This window comes from Sinocyclocheilus grahami, unplaced genomic scaffold (genome assembly GCF_001515645.1).
Source record: "Sinocyclocheilus grahami isolate Dianchi unplaced genomic scaffold, SAMN03320097.WGS_v1.1 scaffold64.1, whole genome shotgun sequence".
In the NCBI taxonomy this organism is placed as follows: Eukaryota; Metazoa; Chordata; class Actinopteri; order Cypriniformes; family Cyprinidae; genus Sinocyclocheilus; species Sinocyclocheilus grahami.
Window position 1 is genome coordinate 649,887 of NW_015505243.1, and position 26,636 is coordinate 676,522.

General features: G+C 36.4%; 1 protein-coding gene across 1 annotated transcript in view; it reads left to right on the forward strand.

Annotated features, from left to right (window-relative positions):
- Window positions 1–2,381: 2,381 nt before the first annotated feature.
- LOC107584913 (FYVE, RhoGEF and PH domain-containing protein 1-like) overlaps window positions 2,382–26,636 on the forward strand; it is a 46,616-nt gene continuing 22,361 nt past the window's right edge. Inside the window, exons 1-3 of the mRNA XM_016271682.1 lie at window positions 2,382–2,514; window positions 2,622–2,771; window positions 5,089–5,146. Coding sequence (XP_016127168.1) covers window positions 2,382–2,514; window positions 2,622–2,771; window positions 5,089–5,146 — 341 coding nt within the window. The remainder of the gene's footprint in view (window positions 2,515–2,621; window positions 2,772–5,088; window positions 5,147–26,636) is intronic.

A 26,636-nucleotide genomic window follows, 5' to 3' on the forward strand; every position in this document is an offset into this window, starting at 1 on the left:
CGCCCTTTCCACCCATAACATGCTCATTTATGGGAAAACACACTCAGAAGGTTCACACTGCTGACAGAAAGGCAAAAAGTCGGGTTAATCTCACAAAACCTGTCATGGACATGTCAGAGGTATTTTTACTCCAAGATCATAAATTATTTTTAAAAAGATACATTATTTATTGACATCTATTGTTAGGACCATTAATGTTTTTGAATTGGTTTTGAATTCTGTGTGACATTATTTCCATGACAAATTAAGCATTTCTCTACAAATGACCATAATCCAAAAAAGAATTAAAAAAAAAAGTCATGGTAATATTTGTTTTGCTGCTTCTCATTTGTTCATTTTCTAGAAATGTGTAATACCAATTATTATTTAGTGTGATATGTTGTGGTATTCAACCATTGATTATTCAAACAATGCATCATTTGCCATTAAAGGAGTAGTTCACTTCCAGAACAAAAATTTACAGATAATGTACTCACCCCCTTGTCATCCAAGATGTTCATGTCTTTCTTTCTTCAGTCGTAAAGAAATTATGTTTTTTGAGGAAAACATTTCAGGATTTCTCTCCATATAATGGACTTCTATGGTGCTCCCGAGTTTGAACTTCCAAAATGCAGTTTAAATGCAGCTTCAAAGGGCTCTAAATGATCCCAGCCGAGGAAGAAGGGTCCTATCTAGCAAATCGATCAGTTATTTTCTAAAAAAATTACAATTGATATACTTTTTAGCCTCAAACGCTCATCTAGCTCTGCATGAACTTAGCTTTTTCCGGTCCAAGACAGTTAGGGTAGGTCTAAAAACTCCCATCTCATTTTCTCCTCCAACTTCAAAATCATCCTACATCGCTGCAGAAGTACCGATCCAGTGTTTACAAAGTGAACATGCAAAGAAGATCAAATGCCCTTTACAAAAAAGCCCCCGGCAAACCAGCGATGTAAGACGATTTTGAAGCTGGAGGAGAAAATGAGATGGGAGTTTTTTGACATACCCTAATTGTCATGAACTGGAAAAAAACAGAGCTCTTGCAGAGCTAGACAAGAGGAGGTTAAAAAGTATATAAATTGTCATTTTTTTAAAAGAAAATAACTGGTCGTTTCGCTAGATAAGACCCTTCTTCCTCGGCTGGGATCGTTTAGTGCCCTTTGAAGCTGCATTTAAACTGCATTTTGAAAGTTCAAACTCAGGGACACCACAGAAGTCCATTATATGGAGAGAAATCCTGAAATGTTTTGCTCCAAAAACATAATTTCTTTACGACTGAAGAAAGAAAGGCATGAACATCTTGGATGACAAGGGGGTGGGTACATTATCTGTAAATTTTTGTTCTGGAAGTGAACTACTCCTTTAAGGGTTGTACAGACAATGTGCTATTCATGACATATCATGACACCCAATTAGATCCACCCAAATTCAAAACTGGCTAAAAGTTCAGCCCCCCTTTGAAACATTCTCAACTTGAGCTACTGGTGCAATGTAGGTCAAATGGGACAGTCCATGTTTACAACCACTTTAGCTCTCCTCCAAAACCCACATAGTTTTATGGGGTGTAAGTGTTTATTTATGAATTTATGAAATATAAACGATCTCCCCGATTGGGATTTCTTTTCAGAAAGGGGGAACGTTCCAATCCTTTTGAAAGTTTTTCCTTTGCATCAGATTTCAAGCGCAGACCCTTAGGAAAAGAAAGAGAGAGAGGGATAAAAATGAGAAACAGACTTTGGGAAAAGAGGAGAGAGATGGAGGGGGTTGAAGCTCGGTTTCATATGTCCTGCAGGAGGAGGAGGAGGAGGAGGAGGTTTTCAGTTTAACACACTTTGGCGTTGTAGAGTCCCACAAAAGAACAGACAAGCAACCGGTGGAGAGCGACAAGAGCGGAGCTGTAACGTTTCAACATTGTAACAATGTAACGTTGCGACATTGTAACATTTGTTTTGTTTGAGGATCCCGCTTAAAATACACGCCGACATTCGAAAGGGGTTTTCAAACAGCGAATGTGGATTGTGTTTGAAGCAGCTGAGTGTGCATTTTTTGGGGGATACGGTTGTACCGAAAGGAAACGGGGGGGGGAAAACCCGTCGGGATAATAACGACAATATGCGGCGCCGTTTACATTCCGCAACCAGAAGTTTAGCGAAGGCGAAATTGGGAAAGTTAGTTTTAAAACGCGAGTGTCAGAACCTCTTTTGCTTTGGAAACGTCATGTGATAATGATCATCTCTTCTGTTATGGATTTATAGCGTTCTGCACATTCTGTAACCGCGACACTGTAAATGGCATAAGAAGATGATGGAATTTCACAAAGGTCATTTGACAAAAGCGCATTGGGAGCTCTTTATATCACGTTTGCTTGGACTTGTATGTGGTTCTGGTTAAACCGATCGTTGATGGCTGTTTCTGTTCGGATTTACTCTCCACCGGCTGATCAGGGGGGATCGATCCGCCTGATTCACCCTCTCCAGCATCTACAGGAGGACGACCTCGGGACGCGAGAGTGGCTGGTGGTTTTGGACCTGGACTGTTTCGAAGATTCGGCTTTTATAGCTGGACCTGGATCATAAAGCTCATTCACTGGAAACCGTCCGCGTCTTGTGTCCTATATGCCTGCGTGAGGGTTTCGCAGGCAGGGATGCAGTTGAATCGACCCAAGAGCGCGCATCTCATCAGCTCCAGTCCGCACAATTCATCCTCCTATTCCAGCCAGTTCAAAAGCATGCGCTTCTCATACCACATCAGCAGCGGGTTACCCAGCCCACAGCCTGCCCTGCGCAGATCAGGTGAGTCTGGAGCTTAGTTAAGGTTAGATGCTCTGTACGTGTATCCGTACAGAGAGATTTGGTTTCGCATGCAGTTCTGCCAAAGCATCATTACAAATAACAGAGGTGACATTGATGTATGCACATGCAGATGTGTCAGTGACAAATAAGGATGATAGGAAGGAGAATTTGTGTAAAAATCAAGTTTAATGTGCCAACGTCTTGGAAAAGTAATATTTAGCATTGTTGGTGTCAATGTTAATGTTGAAAAGTTTCAAGAAAAGGGGATTTAATAACTCTCTAAAATGTCAAGTGATGTAACCACTGTTCTCAAATGTATATTTTTTAAAAAGTTTCAATCGTAAATTACAGTATTTGAACATGGCTTTTCATTAAAAGGTCAAAATATGATATTTGATATATGATAGCCCAGTCACGAAGTCCTGTCTGTTTTGATGGTTTTCTTGTCACATGACAACAAAATGGCTTCCTGTGTGTTGGTTATGCCTCACTGTTTTTAATTTGGATGGCGTTTTTTATATATATCAGCGTTTATTTTAATATTAATATTTTAAATCAAAATTACATAACTGGGGTAAGATTTTTTTCAAGGTCTTTGTGCTCACAAAGGCTGCATTTATTTGATAAAAATACAGTAAAATATTTAAGTAATATTGTGAAATATTACAGATTTAAATAACTTTTTGATTTCAATGCTTAACCGCTTTAAAAAAAAATTAAGAAAAAAAATTAAAATATTTTAAAACAGATAAATGCATTTTAAATCGGTCATATTTAGGCTACCTTTTATTACTGTTTACTTTGTTTGATTATGCTGAATTAACGCTTTTTTTATACAAATAATAATTTAAAAATGAAATATGCCAAACTACTTATGAAGAAACAACATTTCTTTGAACAAGAATTTTATTGTTTTAATATGACATTTTGTCTTATTTATAATCTCTGGATGGTTACATCACCTTGACATTTTTTACTTTAAAAGTGCAGAAAAAAAAATATCAAAAGGACATTTATTCAGAAAATGAAAACATGTTTATCATAGAAGAGGTTCATTAGAGTCATTTTTTTGTATGAATTGCTTTTCTTTATTTCACTTTTTAGATCCGGACTACAAAAACGATCATCATTGACCCATACAGTATATGTATATAGCTAATGATCTGGTAAACCAAAGCTTGCAGGTTCAAACCCCACAATGGTAGATCTATTAACTGTGACCATTGTGTCCTTGAGTAAGACTCTTAACTTTAGCTGACTCCAGAAGAACAGAAGCTTTTTGCTACATTTTTACTACAGTTCTACAATTGCTACGCCAACACATCAGACCAATTAACGACAACTCAGTCGCATGACAACCCGGCTATATTATGATAATATAAAAGAACAGACATACATCATTTTTACATAGAGTAAATGAGCACACATTGTGACCCTGTAAATTGCTTTGGATAAAAGCTTCATCTAAAGTAACACGTGTTGATGTGAATGGAAACATAGATGTTGAATGCTTGGAATTCTTGATGTGTTTCTCTCTGAGAGTAAGCTTTGGCTCCGGATGTCTTCAAGACTAGAAAAATGCCACCACTCCAGTCCTTGTGTCTAGCATGTTGTGTAGGCGCTTGTCCCAGAACAATTACCCGTACACTATATTAAGGGGCGGCCAAGCTTATTTGAATGATTACCAAAATAAATCAGCATTTGTCTTATTTGTCCTACACAGCATAGAAGCAATTGTGCTCTGAATGGATGGACCTGAAGACAAGGTCATCAGTCAAAGTGGCATAATGTATTATCCTGCCACTGCATGTTAGTCTCAGAGGACGGCTTGTCACTAAATCAATGCTCAACGTTCCGAGTGACATTTTCATGTGATTCCCAATTTTAAGGAGATAGTACTCCTGTATAAAGAGCATGCAGTGAGTGTCTTGATAATACAGTGCAATATATTCCAGTTTGCAGCAGCCACAGTAATCTGTGTAGATAAGCATGTGTTGGTGATCCAGTTCGTCAGATGTTGGTTGTGCATGTAATGATATTCACATGCTCTGCTGCTCACTTGCTGATAAGGCAACAGTGGAGACCTTGAAGCGGAGCCTGACCGGAGTCCCTTTTGGTGTTACACTGCCATGTTTGGTGTTTGGTGCTATGCTGCCACTGCCATGTTTGTACTCGGGTGTGTGGTTACTTGAGGGTCTGTCAGTTTGGGATATTTACTCAAGCATTGCGCTGTGAAATCCAATTAAATGCGTCTGGAGTTCACTTCAGTTCAGTGGGTCTCATCTGTGCTGACCACCAACTCACTCTTGGCTTTCAGAAACATGTCAGCGGGGTTTGATGCACTGGAAGGCCAAACACATGAAGAGTTGTCCCCGGTGAATGTCTTTCTTTAATAACTCGTGGCATTTGCTCAATCTATTACCCTTGAAGAGCTCCTGTGGTGAAAATCAAGTTGTTCACATGTCTGTAATATGGTGTTTTTTAAAGGGATGGTTCACCACCAAAATTAAAATTCTGTCAATTTCGCACACTCAGGTTGTTCCAAATCTGAGTTTCTTTCTGTGTTGAACACAAAAGAAGATATTTGTTGGTAACCAGACAGTTGCTGGTAGCCATTGATAGTATGGAAAAAATACTATGGAAGTCAATAGCTACCAAATGTTATTTTCTCGATCAGGATTTGAATTCAAATCATAAAAATATTGCAAACCATAACAATGTACCCAACATAGTTGACTGGCAATTAATATACTCCTTGACAATAGCTAATTGGAGATCAAATATAGAAAAAAATAAGAGGACATTTAGCATAATGTGTTCAAAATGCTGGCTGCAGAAGAGAATTGCATCACATGATTCTGGTCACATAGATTTATGATAATTTTATTTATTTTTTTCCCTCAGGGGGTGTTTGGTTAGTAACATAGTTGACAGAATTTTTGTGGACAAGAATTACTGGTAAATTAAATATTTTCTCATTTGAAAGAATAAAATGAAATGTTTTCTTATTTGAAAGAATTTTTTTTTTTAACTTTTTTAGAATTTTTCCAAGATATTTAGATTGTAGAAATAAATTTAATATAGATAATCTTGACTGTAACATTTTTTTGTTCATTATTTTGAACAAGACTCGCTCAAATCAAAAAGCAGACTTTGCAAAAAATGTATTTTAAGGCAATTTCAAGCAAACGGAAAATCTGCATGCACAAAATATTGGTGTGAGATTTTTGTATGTATTCACTTAATTGCTAAAATATGATATTTCTAGAGAAAATTGTTAGTAAAAACAATTATCATCAATGGACATGAAATGTACCCTAAATTATAGAATGACCGAAGCATTAAATTCGGCATGAAATGGAAGTTGCGTTTGTTTGTCTTTTCTTCCCTATTGTCTAATTTGATTTCATGGTGACTTTAAACTTTGGTGCTGCTGTATTTGCATATGAATGTTGCTTTAAATTGTGTGGCTTATACATAGCTGTTGTTGTGCAATGCATGATGATGTCTTGTTCAGTAAGTCTGTGTAATTCAGTAAAATGAATGCATCCCAGCACATCAGAAATAATATGATGTTGAGGTTAAAGGGATAGTTCACCCAAAAATGAAAATGTGATGTTTATCTGCTTACCCCCAGAGCATCCAAGATGTAGGTGACTTTGTTCCTTCAGTAGAATACAAACGAAGATGTTTATCTCAAATCGTTGCAGTCTGTCAGTCATATAATGTAAGTGAATGGGAATCACGGCTTTGAGAGTCAAAAAAACATACACAAACAAAACCAAATTAAACCCTGCGGCTCGTGACGATACATTGATTTGTAAAGACACGAAATGATCTGTCTGTGCAAGAAACTGAACAGTATTTATATCGTTTTTTTACCTCTGATTCACCGCAATGTCTGAACTGTCATGAGCGCATTCTCAACAGCCGGCGTGTGAAGCGTCTTCTTCTTCTTCTTGCTCAATGTATCGTCACGAGCCGCAGGGTTTAATTGGGTTTTGTTTGTGTATGTTTTTTTTTACTCTCAAAGCCGTGATTCCCATTCACTTACTTTACATGACTGACAGACTGCAACGGTTTGAGTTAAAAATCTTCGTTTGTGTTCTACTGAAGAAGCAAAGTCACTTACATCTTGGATGCCCTGGGGGTAAGCAGATAAACATCAAATTTTCATTTTTGGGTGAACTATCCCTTTAAAGAAGAAAGAATGAATGTGGAGTCGATATAGTCTTGTGGCTGATTTAATGCAAGAGGAGCAAAATGATCTCGCTTGGACTCGTGAATGGGATCAGTTTTCATGCATAAAAATAGCATGTGGGTTTTCTATCCTCGTTAACATATGGGGTCATTGGGTTTTTGCATTGTTAGCCTAAACTCACTTGGATCTGATATAATCAATATAACTTCTGTATCAAATGTGTTTGAACACTCTTCAAGTGTCTGTTAAAAGATTTGCAATTTAAAGAGGGTTTAAATTTATGTGCATTCTTTGCATTGAGTTTATTTATGTAGTATGTATGTATTTTTTAATGTTTTTGAAATAAGACTCCTATGCTCACAAAGGCTGCATTTATTCATTTGGGTAAAAATAGTAATATTGCGAAATATTATTACAACTTAAAATAACTCTTTTCTATTTGAATATATTTTAAAATGTAATTTATTCCTGTGATGCAAAGCTGAATTTTCAGTATCATTACTCCAGTCTTCAGTGTCACATGATCCTTCAGAAATCACTCTAATATGCTGATTGCATTATTACATTATTATTATCAATGTTGAAAATAGTTGTTCTGCTTAATATTTTTATTAAAAAAAACTGATCTTGAAAACTTGCATATTACCATTAGTTTAATGATGTTTTGTTTTGGATATGGTGCATTGGTAGTATTATGTTTTTTTATGTAACAAGCCAATGGCATATTTTCTGAAGTACAATGGCGTATCATATAAATAAATATTTTAATCATTCAGTAGTACTGTGGTGCTATTATCATTTGATACCATTATTGCACCATGATTTTACCACAGTATTTTTTTTAACCGGAAGACCTCAGTGGAAACTTGTGCTTCTCTTCATTTTAAGAATATATGATCCTTCATCCTTATGTAGAAATAATGGCAGAAACCATATTTCACACCATGTTTTCTGTGTTCTGTTTGCCTTGGATGAAGGAGTTTCATTGGAAAATGTTGGATTGTAAGGGAAGAACGTGTTGCAAAAACTTGGACCCGTCTATTCTTAACAGGGTGTGTATCTGCGTAACGCAGCCCGAGTACGATCAGCCCCATAACTCCCATGATCATTGTCACATAGTTTTGGAAGACAATCTTATCTCCTCCCAGACAGTTATCACGGGTAGCTGTAAGCGAGAAAACTCTAGCTCTTTCACTTCTCAGCGTTCAGAGCGGCTGAATTGCTGTTATTATGACGGCGTGAAAGCACAGCATCATTGGTCAACGGCCAAATCGGTAGATGAGTAGGAAGTCTGTCTGGCTGCTCGGCCTGGCGCTCTCTGTGGAGAATTACACTTGTGTGAATGAGCCAAACTCTTTGTAAATCTCCAGAGCGCCGTTAAAGAAACAGTCCTCGAGATGTATCCATATATAGGTTGGGAAAGAAGGAAACTGACTGTAATGGCTCTCTGAACCTTAAGGAAGCCCCGTATGCAAAACAGAGCCCTCTTGGCCTCTTTTATAAACAGAGTAAGGATAATACATTGTTTACTTGAACTCATCCTAGTTTGATCACAAACAGCCAGGCTCCAGAAGTTAAAATCCCACTCGTTTGCTTCTCCGTGAAAATGCTTTTTAGCAGTAACGTTTGAACCTTTCCAGACAGACCTACCACGAAATCCCAGGTTGTTAGGTGATGTTTTATGTTTCTTTGCAAACCACAAGTAAGTGTGATAAATTACGCAGAATTGCTCCGCAAAGACCGCCCACTCCCATGATGCACTGCTGATGGCATAATCGAGTCCATCTCCCTAAACTCCCCGAACTGCTTACACTATAGCTGTCAACAAGTTTGGAATAATTAACCATTTTTAATGTTTTTGAAAGAAGTCTCTTGTACTTCAACCAAGACTGGGTTTATTTGACCAAAAGTGCAGTAAAAATGGGGAAATATTATTGCAATTTGAAATAAGTGTTTTCTATTTGAATTTATATTTAAAATAAAATGTATTCCTGTGATGCAAAGCTGAATTTTCAGCATCATTACTCCAGTCTTCAGTGTCACATGATCCTTCAGAAATCATTCTAATATGCTGATTTGCCACTCAACAAACATTTAATAAAATTATATTTTAAAATATGTTCTAATGAAAAAGTTATTTTAAAATGTAATATTTAACAATATTACTGTTTTAACTCTTTTTGATCAAATAAATACAGCTTTGATCAACAAAAGAGACTTATGTCAAAAAAAATTTAAATTATTATTTCTTTTTTTTTTTAAATATGATTATCTTTTGACTTGTAGTGGATGTATATGAACATATCTAAATGCAAAAAAATTTAAATATACATTTTTATGCTTGCTAATATATTAACAATATATGTAGTATGACCCAAGTTTTATATTATGTACTTTTATGTTAATATTTCAAAACTGTTACCTATGTCAATGAAAGTGCTCCATGGTTTTGTACTAGGTTTTTGTGATTGATTAATTGATTGATTGATTTAAAGTTTGTAATTTTGTGATTAATCTTGGAGCTGTTAGTTTGTTTAATGTCCCAGTGGAGAAAATGAATAGGAAAAAATACTTCCAGGTTCAAGGTCACTGAAAAGTGGACAGTTACTGTTGTGCTCCACTCATAGTATCATCTTCCTTGCTGAGTAACAAATTCTGTGCGCAGTCTAGTCAGACTTTCTGTAATTTTGTTATTTGCAACCTACGCAATGCAGAACTTGAAGGATAAATCTATTCTCTTGTATTGTTTTTCAAACTTCTCTTTCAAAGTTCTGAATCATTTTGGCAGAATCAGTGACAGAAAGAAATTTGATCAGATAGAAATGTGAAAGCTTAAATCCTGGCCTTCATAAATGCTTTGCTGACCTCAGCCTCTGGAACAATGGCAGCACAGCTATGCCTTCAGTTCAGCAGACGTACCCTTTAAAGGGGTCATAGGATGCTACATGCACTTTTTGAAGTAGTGGGAGGGGCCACACAGACAGGCCCCTCCCACGATAGTTTGATTGACAGTAGCGTTTCAGCACAGACTGGACTGGTGTCTTACCTTAGCTCCGCCCTGAGTGACTGTCATCAGTCCGCCATTGTTTCACCGCCGGAGCAGATGTAGACAAGAATGACTCCTAAGCGATTTAGGTGTTCTGTTGTTGGATGTAATAATGAACATAGAAGTCGTCATTTACTTCCGACATCTGAGCCGCTGAACTCACAGTGGATTACGTTTGTTTCTGAAGGAAATGCGCCCCCGATCTACATAAATGCGTCTATGTTCGCGCGAATCATTCCTGATCCAGCCTCATCTACAGAAGAAGTGAGTATAATGTTTTGTAATGAATCTTTGCAAATCGCCTTTCCTAATAATGTGCTAATTAGCAAGTTTCACGATGAATGCAGCTAAAGTAAACCGTCTCTCTGAGAGCAGCTTGGAAGAGAGGGGCGGGGTCAGCAGAGCTCATTAACATTTAAAGGAAAATGCTACAAAAACGCCTTGATCTGAAAAGAGCTGTTTTTGACAGGGTAAAAAAGGTGTTTTTTACACTACCATTAAGAAATTTTAACCAAACTATGTTACAGACTTTTCATGAAGATCCTAAAGAATCATATCAACTTGTGGAAAATGGGCATCCTATGACCCCTTTAAGAAGTTTATAAATGCCCACATGCTCGTATAAAAGCCATCTGGTGAAGAGATTAGATTAATCTGAGGTGGTTACATTCGGAATATGTGTCTTCCAATATTATGAATTGTGAAAATTGTATGTTTGCACACTTTGATGCATGAAAGTCATCATCTGCCTGTTAATGCTATACAGTAATTAGCATTAAGTGTTAGACAATTTAGCAAACCCGTAAATACTAAACTTTGGCATATTTACATATTTTCTTAAAATGTAATTTATTCCTGTAATGCAAAGCTGAATTTTCAGCATCATTACTCCAGTCTTCAGTGTCACATGATTTTTCAGAAATCATTCTAATATTCTGATTTGCTGCTCAAGAAACATTCTATTGGAAACGGAACAATTCCTTTTTCAAGAAGTAAATTTTTATTAAATGGGCCAAAATTACAAATACAGAAAGAAAGGCAGTGCAGCAGTTCATCTGATTACAATTTCACTTTAGCATGTTGATTTATCAGCCCTGTGTAATATTTCGACATGGTCTACACTTACTTTATTGTTGTAGGATAATGGGATTTGGAGCCTTTGGGGAAATAAACAGTGGAGTCAATGGAGCAACTGGGAGCTGTGTTGATGAAGCTTTATTGCTCTGCATGGTTCTTGTTAGGATCCCATAAAAGTCTGTCTCTAATGGTTGTTGCATATTATGATTATGAAATAAACACAAACTGAGTAGGAAAAGTCCTTATTTAGATTTGATTGTTGCTTTAGGATTGAACTATTTCAGGTGTTTCAGAGCAAGCATTTCCACAAAGCAAAATGCATGCAGTTTCATACTTGCGTTTAATACTTGGGATTTGAACAAACCCTAACATTAAAGTAATAGTTCACCCAAAAATTTTAGTTTGCTGAAAATATACTCGCCTTCAAGCCAAGATGTATATGAGTTTGTTTCTTCATCAGAACAGATTTGGAGAAATTTAGCGTTACATCATTTGTTCACCAATGGATCCTCTGCAGTGAATGGGTGCCGTCAGAATAAGAGTCCAAACAGCTGATAAAAACATCACAATAATCCACAAGTTATCCAGTGAAAAAAGTCCATCACCTGTTGTCCTCTCACATCAAAATCCACCAATATATTTGTTTAGAATTGTTTTGGACTGTTTTCGCTCATAAACAGTGTTTGATCTGTGCAGATTTCTCTCCTGATTCAGATAAGATGAGTTTTTCACTGGAGAAAGCAATTTTATGGATTATGGAAGTGTCAGTTTAAAGTAAAAATGTCTTAATGATGGGTTTGTTTCTTGCAAACATGCATCTTTTCACTTCACAAGATGTTAAATGATGGACTGGAGTGGTGTGGATTATTGTGATGTTTTTATCAGCTGTTTGGACTCTCATTCTGACGGCACCCATTCACTGCAAAGGATCCATTGGTGAGCAAGTGATGAATTGCTAAATTTCTCCAAATTTGCATCTGTTCTGATGAAGATGCAAACTCATCTACGTACATCTCGGATGGTCTGAGGGTGAGCAAATGTCATTTTTGAATGAACTATTCCTTTAACTATGAGCACATGTAATGGTTATTCTTATCTTAGCAAACACTGCTAATAATAATAATATCAATTTTATTTCCACTTCTGTTGAGCTTCCAAAAGGTCCATCGTTTCATAAAACAGGACAGTGGTATGTAGAGAGTTAAAAGATGAGAATATATAGCTATCAAAGAGCACTGACAGGCATTCTGGTCACACATCCACCACTCACGGGTATAAATAGAAACCTCAGAGGTTTGGTCAGGGCTCACAGAGAACTGAAGGGACACGGCCATGATGTTACAGAGCAGGCAATGACTGTTCATGAGAGTCGTCAGCTTCACCAAATCCTGCACAAGCTAAAGCACGTTAGTTAGCCGACCCCCAACACCATGAGAACCAGGTTTTACCCTTGAGCAAGACACTTGACCTTTGACCCTCTACATTTCTCTCCCAAACCACATGTCCTCTACACTCAGACCCCTTAGGGTGCTTTTTAAAATATTTTCTCAGTGAAATCGAGGTTATCATCAGAGTTGTATCATATGTAAAGTCTCGGTTATTAATGCGTCTCTGGTAGCCTGAAGTGGATGTGATTAATCGCAGTGTCGATCGAGTGAACAGTCTTTAGCAGGTACTGTGTGAGTGTTAGCTAGCTGTGAATAAAGTGACAGTGTGATAGTCAGTGTGAGGTGCTGCTACTGTTCCCTCACCTTCCCTTTCTCTTTGCTTCCTTCCTTAATTCAGTGAAAAACACTAGCACCGTGTGGCTGTTTCCTACCTTTATTAAATTTGTTTAAACGCAAAAGCAAATTTAATCAACCAGGACCTTTGCTAACAGGGAAACAGTAAATACTGCTATGCTAAGGCAAACAAGCTCTTTATTGTGAGTAGTGACTACTTGCAATTTTATGTCCCGGAGATGTTTTTTTAAAATATATAAATTATTTTATTAAATTTATAAATAAAAAAATATATTTTTGGTTTTTTATTTTCTTTTTACTTTTCTATTGTATAATTTTATTACTTTAAAAAAAGTTAAAATATTTTTGTTTCCTTTTTCATTTAATTTCATTAAATGTTATTATTTATTATTATATTATGTTTTTTTAATGTATTATTGTACTACTTTTACAATATTTTGTATTTTTTATGAATAATTTTGATCTTTTCTTTTTATTTTATTAAATTTTTAATTTTTTTATGTGAATGTGTATTATTACTTGTTTGTTGTCATACGTAGGTCACATCAAACATATTCTTTATTCTCTAAAGACACATTTTTCTATTGAAACAGGTCTTGCCCCATATTTCATATATCTCTAAAATGTCCCATTATGCAATTAAAAAAATTATCATATTCATTTGTTTTCACGGTTTTTCAAGTTTCATTTTTGCCCCAAACTTTCAGACTTTTTATGTTTTTTACTGTTTTATTCCTCCATGGTGGTATGTAATAAATTATGTGAAAATCAGTTTTTCAACTTTCAAATTAGCTTTAGCTAACAGACATAAACATTTTGTTTATTGCAAAAATGTTTGAAAGTTGCACCAAAGAATGTTATTAAGCAATGGTTAAAAAATGATAAATCTTGGTTAAAAAATGATAGTTCATAGAAAATTATAGAAATCTTCTGATGCATTTATAGCATGTCTGCTGTTAGACACTGTTAGTGTTCAAATTAAATAAACTAGTGAGTAAAGTGTTATTTTCTAAAGGTCCACAAGGCCAAAAGTGCCCAGTTGAAGAAACACTCTTGAATGAATAAGGCTGCATATTGTGTGTGTGTGTGTGTGTGTGTGTGTGTGTGTGTGCGTGTGTAAAAATGGAAATAGCAGTGTTTGTGAGCAAGTCTTTGTGCATGGATGTGAGCTAAAATGCTGTCTGCTTCTGAGAACTGCTACTGAGATGAGGGAAAATGAGGGGAAAGCAAAGACAGCGTGTCAGCGTGTGGGAATGCCGTGCTGCCGTTTGAAACCACGGACAACGTGGCAGGAGAAAGAGAGAGCGGAAGCTCTAATCGCTCGAGAGGGAGCTTTAACCCACTCGCTCAAATCCTGGACGCTTTAATCTGCTCAAGTGAACGGGGAGGGCTTGATAAGTACAGAGATGACTCTCAAAATCCCGAGCTGATTAGACAGCTCACGAGAGAGACGAATGTGTGTCTGGAGAGAGGAGGAGGGGGTGTCTTCGGTCTCTGCTTCTCCACAGCAGAAAATGTAATGAGAGAGGCACACAAAATTAAACATGTGACCTCTTAACCATGTTTTTTTTTTCCAGCAGTGAAGGGATGAGAGAAATGCATGCAGTGCTTCATGGATTTTCCTATACGTGTAGCATTTTCTGCATTTTTTTCAGCAGCAGTCAGTGGCCAAGTCCACGTGTGCACTGGTGTCGATGTGTAAATGACAAAACCATATGATATAGTTAATCTATGAATCATATTCATGGTGCTCACTGATCCATAGCACTTATTCAAGACAAGAGCAAAATGAATTTCTATCCAGATTCAATTCAATGCAACAGTTTATGTAAAAATGATGAATTTACATTTATGCATTTGGCAGATGCTTTTATCCAAAGCATTTATCAAACCCGCATTGCATTTAAGATCTTCATTTGATCAGTTCATGCATTCACTGGGTATTGAATCCATGGCCTTGGGGTTGCATTTAAACCAAACGTCATTGTGATTGTGTTTCACGAATAAAAATAATTAGTCAACATTGCTTCTTGTTTAGGTTACTTCATTAAAATGAGCTAATGCTACACATTTCTTGAATATTTTGTCACAATTAAATATGTAAAATGGTTTCATAATTGATTTGTGTTGGGACTACATGCATCTTGAATTGTAACAGTAAATATCAAAACCAACTCTTGTTTTATGTGTTTTTGAGAAGAATGAGGGAAAGGAAGTCTTGTTTGTGTTTAGTGTTCTAATGTCAGAAGATTTAGAAGAGTTTATATTTTCAAGTTTTTTGGAGTTACATTATTGCAGTGGTTCCCAACCCTGGTCCTGGAGGCACCCCAACACTGCACGTTTTGCATGTCTCCTTAAAGGGGTGGTTCATTGTGATTTCACTTTTTTAACGTTAGTTAGTGTGTAATGTTGCTGTTTGAGCATAAACAATATCTGCAAAGTTACAAAGCTGAAAGTTCAATGCAAACGGCGATATCGTCTTTTAAAATTCTGGCAGTTTAATATACAAAAACGGCTGGTAGGGATTACAACAAGTTACTTCCCGGGTTCGTGACATCACAAACCCAGATAAACCCCGCCCTCGGGAAAAGGCAGCAAAGGGGGCGAGGCCATGCTGCACTGCTTTAGAGAAGAGGAAGAGAAAACTACAGGTGCACGTAAAAATCTGTTCATATATGAATCGCGATTCTGTCTTCTAATGATTCTAATGGATTCACAAGTTTCACAATCAATGTTCTAAAGCAGCAGTTCTTAATACTGTTCCTGGCGTCCCCCTGCTCTGCACACGCTCTGCATCTCTCTCTCTCTCTCTCTCTTATTCAGCTCACCTCCAACAATGAACTGTTACAATTATACACTTATTTTCACATAGCTATGAGAAGTGTTAAACATGGACGTGCGTGCAGTTGCCGTACTGTATTAAAGCTTTAATCAGGATAAAACTATATTAAAAGCTATAACATAAGCAGTAGCATTTACAAATAACAGCGTATCTAAAAGTATGAGACAACAACAAACAAAAAACATTAAAAGCCTACCATTAAAAGCTGTGCTTGCACAGGTTCTGCACAATCCTCTTCAATAATATCCTCTGCTTCTAATTCGGGCTCAAACTGATAAGCGATATTAAAGATGCAGTTGTTTACAATACAACCGGAGCACATGACGCCGAGGTGAGGGGCGGGACGCTTAGACGCGCGCTAGAGGCGGTTTAGCCAATCACAACACACTGGGCTAGATAACCAATCAGAGCCCATCGCCTATTTCTGAGGGAGGGGCTTCATAAAAGATCAGCCCGTTTCTCAGAGAAGGGACAGAGAGGTGTGGAATAAAGGTCAATGATGTGAAAAATAATGCGTTTAAAAAAAAAACTAAGTGTTAACACATGTTAGACTGCACGCCATAAACACAATCAAGCCTAGAAAAAACCCAGTGAACCACCCCTTTAATCAAACACGCCTGATTCAGGTCATCAGCTCATTCGTAGAGACTCCATGACCTGAAATTGGTGTGTCAGAGAAAGGAGACATGCAAAATGTGCAGTGTTGGGGTGCCTCCAGGACCAGGGTTGGGAACCGCATCATTGTATTAATGTGTGGAGTTTGTGTTTCGTTTGAGGACAGGAGCAGTGTTGCCCATAAGCCAGTTCATTATACTCTTGTAATGTGGGCTGTTGCATTAGTTTTTTGACCAACTTAATTTTATAGCGAGCTACTCAATTCAGTTACATTTCTATACAAGTTATTTATGTTGAGTCAACATTTTACATTTAAAAATATATATTCAAATAGAAAACAGCTATTATAAATTCTAAAAATATTTCACCATATTACTGTATTTCTGATCAAATAACTGCAGCATTGGTGAGCTTAAGAGACTTCTTTCACAAACATTAAAAAATGTTAAAAACTTTAGTATACTACTTTCAGCCTCTTGGCTCCATGACTTTAAGTCTTTCATTATAAGTCTCAGACTCAGATACCAAAGTCAAAGATCACTGAACCTGCATTCCAGCCCTGTCTGAGCTGAACAAAGCACTGCATTCCTGACCGCTCAGAGAAGCTCATCTATACATACAATAGTGTCAGATTTGAAATAGAAGCCTGGAATGCTGTAACTGAAGCAAATGAATTCTCTTTCTTTCCAAGAGATAAGTAAAGCTACTTGCAGTAAAAATCAATGGCGTCATAAATCTTTTACTCTTCATGCACCGGTTCTGAAGTTGAATATCAGAATATCTGCAGCCTGGTTCTTATCCCAGAGAGAGATGCCTTGAGCAGGTTTGGTTTAGTGAAGACTGTAGTGCAGAGGTGTGGCGTAATCTCAGTTTTCTTAAACAGAACCCACTTTTGGAGGAAACGGATAAAACCTTCGGTTTGGACTACAGTGTCCTTATGATGAATCTGCTTATTTAAAGGGATAGTTCACCCAAAAATGAAAATTCTATCATCATTTAGTCACACTATTGTTCCAACTCTGTATCAGTTTCTTTCCTCTGTTGAACACAAAAGAAGATATTTTGAAAAATGCAACTGTTACCAAAAAAGTTGCTGGTAGCCATTGACTTCCATAGTGTGGGGGGGAACATACTATGTAATTTAATGGCTACCAGTATAACTGTTCACCAACATTCTTCAAAATATATATTTTTTATTTTATTTTTCACATAATTCTGGTTAGGAACGGAGCTGCATTGTACATGGCGACTGCTGATTATATTCACAGTCACTTGAAAGTCAGCTGAGGCTTGTTTTTTTAAATGGACCAGATATTATTAATCATGTTTTTAAAATCATGCGTTCTCACAAGTAAGCAGATGACCAGCCCCCTCTATCTGAGAGTGTTGTTAGACATCTGGTAAAGGGGGCGTAACAAATCCGGCCCTCTGGGAGTGAGTTCGACATGTCAGCAAGCAAACAGCTGAGACTCTCAAGGCCTCATTCAGCCCCACAGTACAGCACTCACACCAGCTCCATTACAGACACTAGACCTTCCAGTTCAACAACAGCTGGCCGTAATCCACTCATACACTTACATTTCCTGTACTCCACTATGGCTGTGTTCACAATAGCATTTTGCATACTACTTTTTCATTTTTTGTAGTATGCTGTATAATATCTGAATGACCTACTGTACTATATTTGCCAAATGAGGAATATTGAATTTCACAATGCAGTGCACTTAATTTGATCCTCCATTTCCAGTGTGATCATTGAATTAAAATATTTGTATAGATTGGATTAAAAACTCTCTTTCTCTTTCTCTTTCTCTCTAATTTATTTACTTTAGTTTTGTTATGCACACACACACACACACACACACACACATACACACACATACACATATATACACACAACCATTTATACATACATGTTATATACATATATAAAAATTGTGTATATAAAATTTTCTTTTGTTTAAAATGTTTAAACTTTCAAACTCGCTCTCTCTTTTTCTCCCTATAATTTATTTACCTTAGTTTGTAACACATATATAATATGTAAGTAAATAAATTAAAATATGTATCACATAAATATAAGTACATTTAAAAAAAGAAAGTAGAAAAAAAATATATATAGTATAAATGTCTAAACCACCCGTGATTATCCTTGGTAATACATTCATTTTCTGATAAAATGCTAAAATGATGTGCAAAACCTCAGGACTATGTTTAGAATACTGTATACTGCATACTATTTTTTATAATATATGTGAAACAGTGTGCAGTATGCAACAATAAATATTTCAAACAGAAGTATGCTGCACTCTCGCATGAGTTCATTACATTGCATTTTCAATTTATTGCATTTAATCTGGTCAAATTAAGAGTCAAGAAGTAGTGTTATATGTAATGATGTAGTACTTGAAATTCATTCTGCACGAGCCCCATGTGTGGAGTGTGTGTTGTTAATTACACTAAGGTGATGTGTGTATTTGTCTAGAGGCCAATAAAAGTGTGCTGAATGCAGAGAGTGAAGGTCGACTCCATTAACCCTTAATTCATCCTTCCTGTTACTAACGAAAGACCAGTGAACTCTTCTACTAACTCTCTTACATTCATCCAGAGGGGCTGTTGTTGGAGTTTTGTGGCCTTCAGGTAAACGCAAGAGGACGACTGCACCTCTGGAGATCATTTGAATAATTGAACACTTGGAATTTTTACATAGCTCATTCAGTTGTACTCGCAGAGCTATTGTGCTATTATTAGTGCTGTTTTCTAATATATATGTGCGTGTGTGTATAGATATATATTTATATATATATAATCAGCCAGGCCCATTTCTTTACCTGATGTCATCGCTGAAGAGAAATTGATGTGACACACTTTTATATTTTGTGCTAGACTTCATTATTGTGCTCTCATGCTCTACTCGATGTCGTAAAAATGCAACATTAATCCGGCTTGAAACCCATCTGGATGGATGATTTGCGGTGGTTTATGTCAACACCAGAAGCATTTACTAAGTCATTGCGCTTATTTACTTTACTGGATGTACGGCGGCCAAGATTTCACAAAGCCTTAAGCTCCATTAAGACTTTAGCCATTCTACATCTATAATATAACAAAATATGAATATTATTTGAAAGAAATATAGTGCAAGCACACTTTTTAAACAAAACATTTAACAGAAATTTTAAGTTTCATATCATTAAAGAGATGTTTGAAGTAAATAAAAATGACTTTGAATAATTGTAACATTAATGAAACATTTACATAAAGGGAAACTGCCTTATTTTAATTTTTAAATACTTTGTCTAATGCAGTGAAATGCAGATAGTAATGTCCTGTATTTTCTTTAAATAATATATTTTTTTTATATTTTGTATTTTGAGGGAACTTTATGGTACTAGAAAATATTCCTCTCTTATTATATTATGTAAAATACAAATATTACATTATTTGTTGAAGCAAAGTCTTTTTACAGACGGAGGCCATCTTGGAAATGGCAGTTCTTTTTTAAGTTAGTAATAGGCATAAAGTACAGCTCCTATCCACTTGAATGGTAAAGGACTGAAATCTCCAGATACTGTTTTTAAGATTACAGTAATTGGTATCATAAATTTAGCTTTAAATCACATTAAAATCTATTTTATTAAGACTCATTTTCACTGAGGGCCGATTCAACATTATGGCTGCCATCAAAGGGCCGGTTGTAACTGTAAGACTGTACAAATGTTACTACTCCTTAACATATTGTTAAATAATTCTCTCTTTATTTTATTATCACTTAGTTAAGTTGCAAATATTGCATGAATTTGCATAGATGTAAAAATATATGCAATTGCTCTGTGTTATTTTAACATAAATCCGTTTAATTGATCAGGTTAAGAAATCCAAATTACTTCATAAATCAAAGTAAATAAAGACATGTATCATCAAACACAAGTCATTACATTAAATTTGTTAAAAACTTTTTTGTTACATTTATGGCACGACAAATAATTGTGAGCTGCTAAGAACGTGTGACAGATATGGCATTTCTGAAAATGTCTCATGAAAATGCGTATCAGTAGCACGATTTTCTGTTTCTATTTGGCATGCGATTAATACGCAGAAATTGACTTAGCGTGCATATGATACGCATGTGTTTGGCGTGCATATGACGCAATGCTTGCAGTAGAAAAAAAGACGTGGTGGTACTCAACCCCACTCCCCCACCCAAAAATAAATAAATACAAACTAAAGTACTAAAAAAATACTTTTGAATTTTCATAATTCGCGATGAATGTATGTAGTGCCACAATAAATAAATAAATTCATAAATAATTGTTTGCAATTCAATTCACATTTATTTGTATAACACTTTTCATGATACACTGTTGCGAAGCAGCTTCACAGAAAATGAAAATTTCTACATTACATTTAGTAGTTTACAGCAGTGTTTGGGAAAGTTACTTTTAAAAGTAATGCGTTACAATATTGCGTTACTCCCTAAAAAAGTAACTAATTACGTTACTTAGTTACTTTTTATGGAAAGTAATGCGTTATATTACTTTTGCATTACTTTCACGTTACTTTTGTAAATATAAGCAGGGCTTATAAGCAGCTTCACAGAAAATGAAAATTTCTACATTACATTTAGTAGTTTACAGCAGTGTTTGGGAAAGTTACTTTTAAAAGTAATGCGTTACAATATTGCGTTACTCCCTAAAAAAGTAACTAATTACGTTACTTAGTTACTTTTTATGGAAAGTAATGCGTTATATTACTTTTGCATTACTTTCACGTTACTTTTGTAAATATAAGCAGGGCTTATAAGCAGCTTCACAGAAAATGAAAATTTCTACATTACATTTAGTAGTTTACAGCAGTGTTTGGGAAAGTTACTTTTAAAAGTAATGCGTTACAATATTGCGTTACTCCCTAAAAAAGTAACTAATTACGTTACTTAGTTACTTTTTATGGAAAGTAATGCGTTATATTACTTTTGCATTACTTTCACGTTACTTTTGTAAATATAAGCAGGGCTTATAAGCAGCTTCACAGAAAATGAAAATTTCTACATTACATTTAGTAGTTTACAGCAGTGTTTGGGAAAGTTACTTTTAAAAGTAATGCGTTACAATATTGCGTTACTCCCTAAAAAAGTAACTAATTACGTTACTTAGTTACTTTTTATGGAAAGTAATGCGTTATATTACTTTTGCATTACTTTCACGTTACTTTTGTAAATATAAGCAGGGCTTATAAGCAGCTTCAGGAGAGCAGTCAGTCAATAAATGGGAAAACAAAGTAACTGGCATTACTTTTTTGAAAAAGTAACTCCGATATTTTCTTGTAAATTAAAAAAGTAATGCGTTACTTTACTAGTTACTTGAAAAAAGTAATCTGATTACGTAACTCGCGTTACTTGTAATGAGTTACCCCCAACACTGGTTTACAGTTTGGCTGTGATTGAAACAAGTAAATTTGCTATACCAAACAGGAACACAGGGGGATGCCAAAAGACCACTAAACGAGCTACCTTGACCTGACTGATCCAGATTTACTAAACCACTGACTACTGCGTAATCTAAAACACCTTCAGCCAGCGTCCAGTATAAAACACTCGTGCTTTTAAGCCAAATCATCAGACATCTGTACGTGAGTACTATTATCTCCGCCATCTCTGATGACATCGGCCGTGATTTAGCGCTGTTTTGAACTTACTGTTTGAATGCATTCGCTTTCTGGATCCTTAGACTTTCCAGGAGTTCACCGGTTGATCTGATCGCAAAAAAACCTGCTTCTTTTAAAAATCATTTTCTTAGTAATTATTATTTTATTACTCTATGCTATAGGGTGACCACCTGGCTATAGATGTGTTGCAGGACAGTAGATGTGATTTTAACGGGACAATGCGGGACATGTGTGAAACAGATACATTTATTACTGTTATGCTATGTAAATACTGATTTACATTCGTTGGCATATATGCGCCAATTTATGTTTCTGCTGTTTATTAAACTCAGGAGAGAAGATCATTTTTGAGCGCACACATGTAATGTACTATGCATAGATTTTTATTTTAAGACAATCATATGCTCTCGCGGGTCACATAAAATGATAGGCCCGTGGGCCTTGAGTTTGACACATGTGGGTTAAACTAATGCACACGCATGTTTCAGAGCTAAAATAGGTGATTGGCTCTTTAGACTAAAAGGTGAGACTTCCTTTCCTTCAGCTCCCATGTTTTAGTGTTATGGTTTCTTTAATTCATTTTCCTAGGCTTTCTAAGCTTGAGTTTCCTCCTCATACATTCTCTGGTTAAAGTCAGTACATGTAGATGATGACAGATCGGGTCACGTGTATGATCAGTTGTGAGCCTAATTACACGGCACCGCGCCTGCCATTTAACTATAAGATGGTTATTCCATGAGTCACAGGCCCTCGATGTGTCATAACCTTTTTAATTGAGTACATTTCTAATGCATCAGTTCCATTACGCCATCTTAATGAAAATCACATCAACCTATAATTTTAGAGTAGATTGAAGTGCAGTAACACAGCTGCAGAAATGTTTATATATATATATGCATGTACATACATACTGTACATATACATGTTTTTTATGTTGTATGTTTTTGTGATATTTCTTTAAATATATTTGTTTAGATTGATTTATATATACTAGACATATACTACAATAATACAACAATTGTTTTGGAAAATACCTGTACCTGGAGTACATGAATTTTAATATTACCATCTGATATCATCACTGTATTGCCATAGTATTTTTAGTAAGGCTGACTCTATTAAATACCAAGGCCATGAGATTAATTCGCAGAGAACACATATTAATGCATCCCATATACATTATGCATCCTAAAAGATATGAAAGTATATTCCTTACATTAACTGCGAGTTGCCTTGGATAAAAGAATAAGTGTGATGTAAATGTAATATACTGTGGAATGCGTCAAAATACCCTAGCGTTCGTTGCCAACCCACTTCTTGAAACAGAAGTCTAGTGCTCTAGGCCTGTATTGTGTAGAATATACAGCAAACACTCACGGACACGAATGACAATATTAGCGGTATCATAATATACACACAGTCCAAACTAAACCCGCTTAACTGTTGTCAAGGAAACAGAGCTGAGGATGGTGAGGGGAGGAGGGACCGGGTCTCTGTCTGTCTGTCTGTCTGTGTGTGTGTGTGTGTGTGTGTGTGTGTGTGTTTCAGGGCAGTCGGAGAGGGGTGGGGGGGTGCGCGAGGGTGCACTTTATTTCCTTATCGTATCCGCATTTTCGGTGTCATCATGGCCACCGCTGCACAAACCTCTAATATATTGGTTTTAGTGTCGTTTTGGTTTCATTAGCTTGATTTTTGCGTCGGGTTTGTGTAGTCTCGTTGCGCGTGAGAGCGCAGACTCTCCTCGCGGCTTAGATGGTTGGCCGGTGGACTGGAGGGGCTACCGGGTTTGCGTTTATTTAGCGTTAATTGTATCCAATTGTTAATTTTTATTTCATCCTTGAGCAACTGTGGGGCATTGTGTCTCCCCGTTCTGTATTTTAATGACTGGTTTTGTATTTTGCTGCGCGATGTACATGGATAAAACCAGTGTGCTCCGGGGTAAGAACCTTTTTTTTTTGTATTTAATATTTTATTTCGACATATTAAAACATAATGTGGGTTTTAAAAACGAAATTGTGTCAATAACTGTAGTTTAAGCATATGCGAGGTTGTATGTTTGCTCGTCTGCATTTACACCATCATTGTGGGAATATTATACATGCATGTTCAATAGTTCAGTGTGTCAGTATGTAAAGTGGGTGTATTCACCATCTGCTGTCTTTTTATGCCTAATTTGCATTGGCGTTTTATTATTTTTATCATGCATTTTCATAAAATGTGTATTTTTGGGTTTGGATTACATTTTTATGCTTTGAACCTGATTTTTTTTCTTTTTGGTGGAGGGGGATGGGCTTTATATGCAATGGAGTAAAATTAATGACATGCACCTTTCCTGTGCACATGATAAATTACACCAACATGCACATTTTGAATTGTCTGTGGAATACTGCTGGCATTTCACTTACATTTTGCAGGATGGTGCATCATGCATGCTGCACTCCGATGCAGGGAGACATGTAGTGCAGCCTGACATGTAGACGTGTGTGTGTGTGTGTGTGTGTGTGTGTGTGTGAATGTGCAGGGCACTACTACTGCTGTCGCCGACCCCTGCATTTGCAGTATGCATGCCTTTTGAAGGTTATTTGACGATGCAGAGATGGCATGCACCTGTCATCATTAGTAGGTGTGTTTGTTTGAGTTTCCATGTTGTTGTCAGGGTCTGGCTATGTCAGTGCAATGTCGGTTTCATCATTCCATGACTGATGAGCTGACAATCTGTTATTTTAAAAAACAAAAGGCACTGTATGATACATCAAAACAATTCCTGTTGGCTGTCAACTCATCACAGAGTGGGTGTGCCAGTATCCATTTCAGCGATGCGTTCTTTCGGACTGCTGCATTTCGGATTTGAATGAACTATATTTAAGTGCATCTTCTGAAACTTTCGGCATCGCAAGTATTTCCCTGAAAACACTATTAACTTGCACTGCTGCTGTATAGTGGCCTTCTTTATGCAGTGCATTGATTGCTGTGTGGATTTGTTTAGATTTAAATAGGAGATTGGGTGGCAGATGTGTGCAGTGTTTTGCTGACGTCTGACCCATTAACGCAGCCTTTAGAGGTACAGATGTCTACGCCCGGTTTAATCTACATTATTGACCACCTTCAGTAGGTCACATAATAGAGTATTTAAGCATCTGACTGCAGTAGTTTTCTTAAAGGAATAGTTCACCAAAAATGAAAACCTACAGAAAATGTATTCGCATACAAGGCCATCCAAGATGTATATGGAGATTTGGAGAAATTTAGCATGATATCACTTTCTCACCAATGGATCCTCTGCAGTGAATGGGTGCCGTCAGAATGAGAGTCCAAACAGCTGATAAAAACATCACAATAATCCACAAGTATTCCACACCACTCCAGTCCATCAATGAATGTCTTGTGAAGTGTGTGTTTGTAAGAAACAAATCCAGCATTAAAGTGTTTTAACTTCAAACCATTGCTTCCAGCTAAAATATAAGTCCTCCATCCATAATATAGCTTTCTAAAGTGAAAAAGTCGCCTCGTCTGAATCAAGAGAGAAAAATGGACTCTCATTCTGACGGCACCCATTCACTGCAGAGGATCCATTGGTGAGCAAGTGATGGAATGCTAAATTTCTCCAAATCTGTTCCAATAAAGAAACAAATTAATCTTGGCCATCTTGGATGGCCTGTGGCCCATCTGAAACTGATGTGCCACAAGGCTGTGGGTGAGAGCATTTTAAGCTAATTTTCACTACTACCCTATTCCTTTAAAGGCAAAATTATTTTTTTCATGCACTGGTCAGTTTTGACATTTTAGGCTATTTGGCTTTTCGTAATGTGTTTTTAGGAAAGGAAACATGTAAAACGTGTTTATTTTATTGCACATTATCTATTTGCTTCTGTAGATTTCAATTACACTACATATCTTTAAAGGCTGTGAGTTGTTTCTCCTGCACTGAGTCAGAAATCTCCACTTCAGTAGCACTTGCATACACTAAACTATTCCGTTTTATTAATATCTATATTCTGAACTCGCAGTAGACTACGTTTGTTTCTGAAGGGAATGCACTCCTGATTTGCCTAAATGTGTCTATGTTCGCTCGAATCATTCATGATCCAGCCTCATCTACAGAAGAAGTGAGTATAATATTTTGTAATGAATCTTTGCAAATCGCCTTTCCTAATAATGTGCTAATTAGCAAGTTTCACAATGAATGCGGCTAAAGTAAACAGTCTCTCTGAGAGCAGCTCGGAAGAGAGGGGCGGGGTCAGCAGAGCTCATTAACATTTAAAGGAAAATGCTACAAAAACGGCTTGATCTGAAAAGAGCTGTTTTTGACAGGGTAAAAAAAGGTGTTTTTACACTACCATTGAGAAATTTTAACCAAACTATGTTACAGACTTTTCATGAAGATCCTAAAGAATCATATCAACCTGTGGAAAATGGGCATACTATGACCCCTTTAAACATAACATTTCAGAACATTTGTAATACAAAAAGTCAGTGCAAGTCTTAATCAATCAACTGGGGAAATATGGTGATATCTTTTAGCACAATTTTTTACCCTGTTCACCTGTGATGTCTTGCCGTAAACCTTCCAAAGATTCCAGTAATGTTTCCCTGCAGATTTTTGGACAGCTTTTCGGGTGCTGTGATAAAGACTTGTTTTTCTGCTTCACAGAATTGTTATGCAGTGTCATCCTCGCTT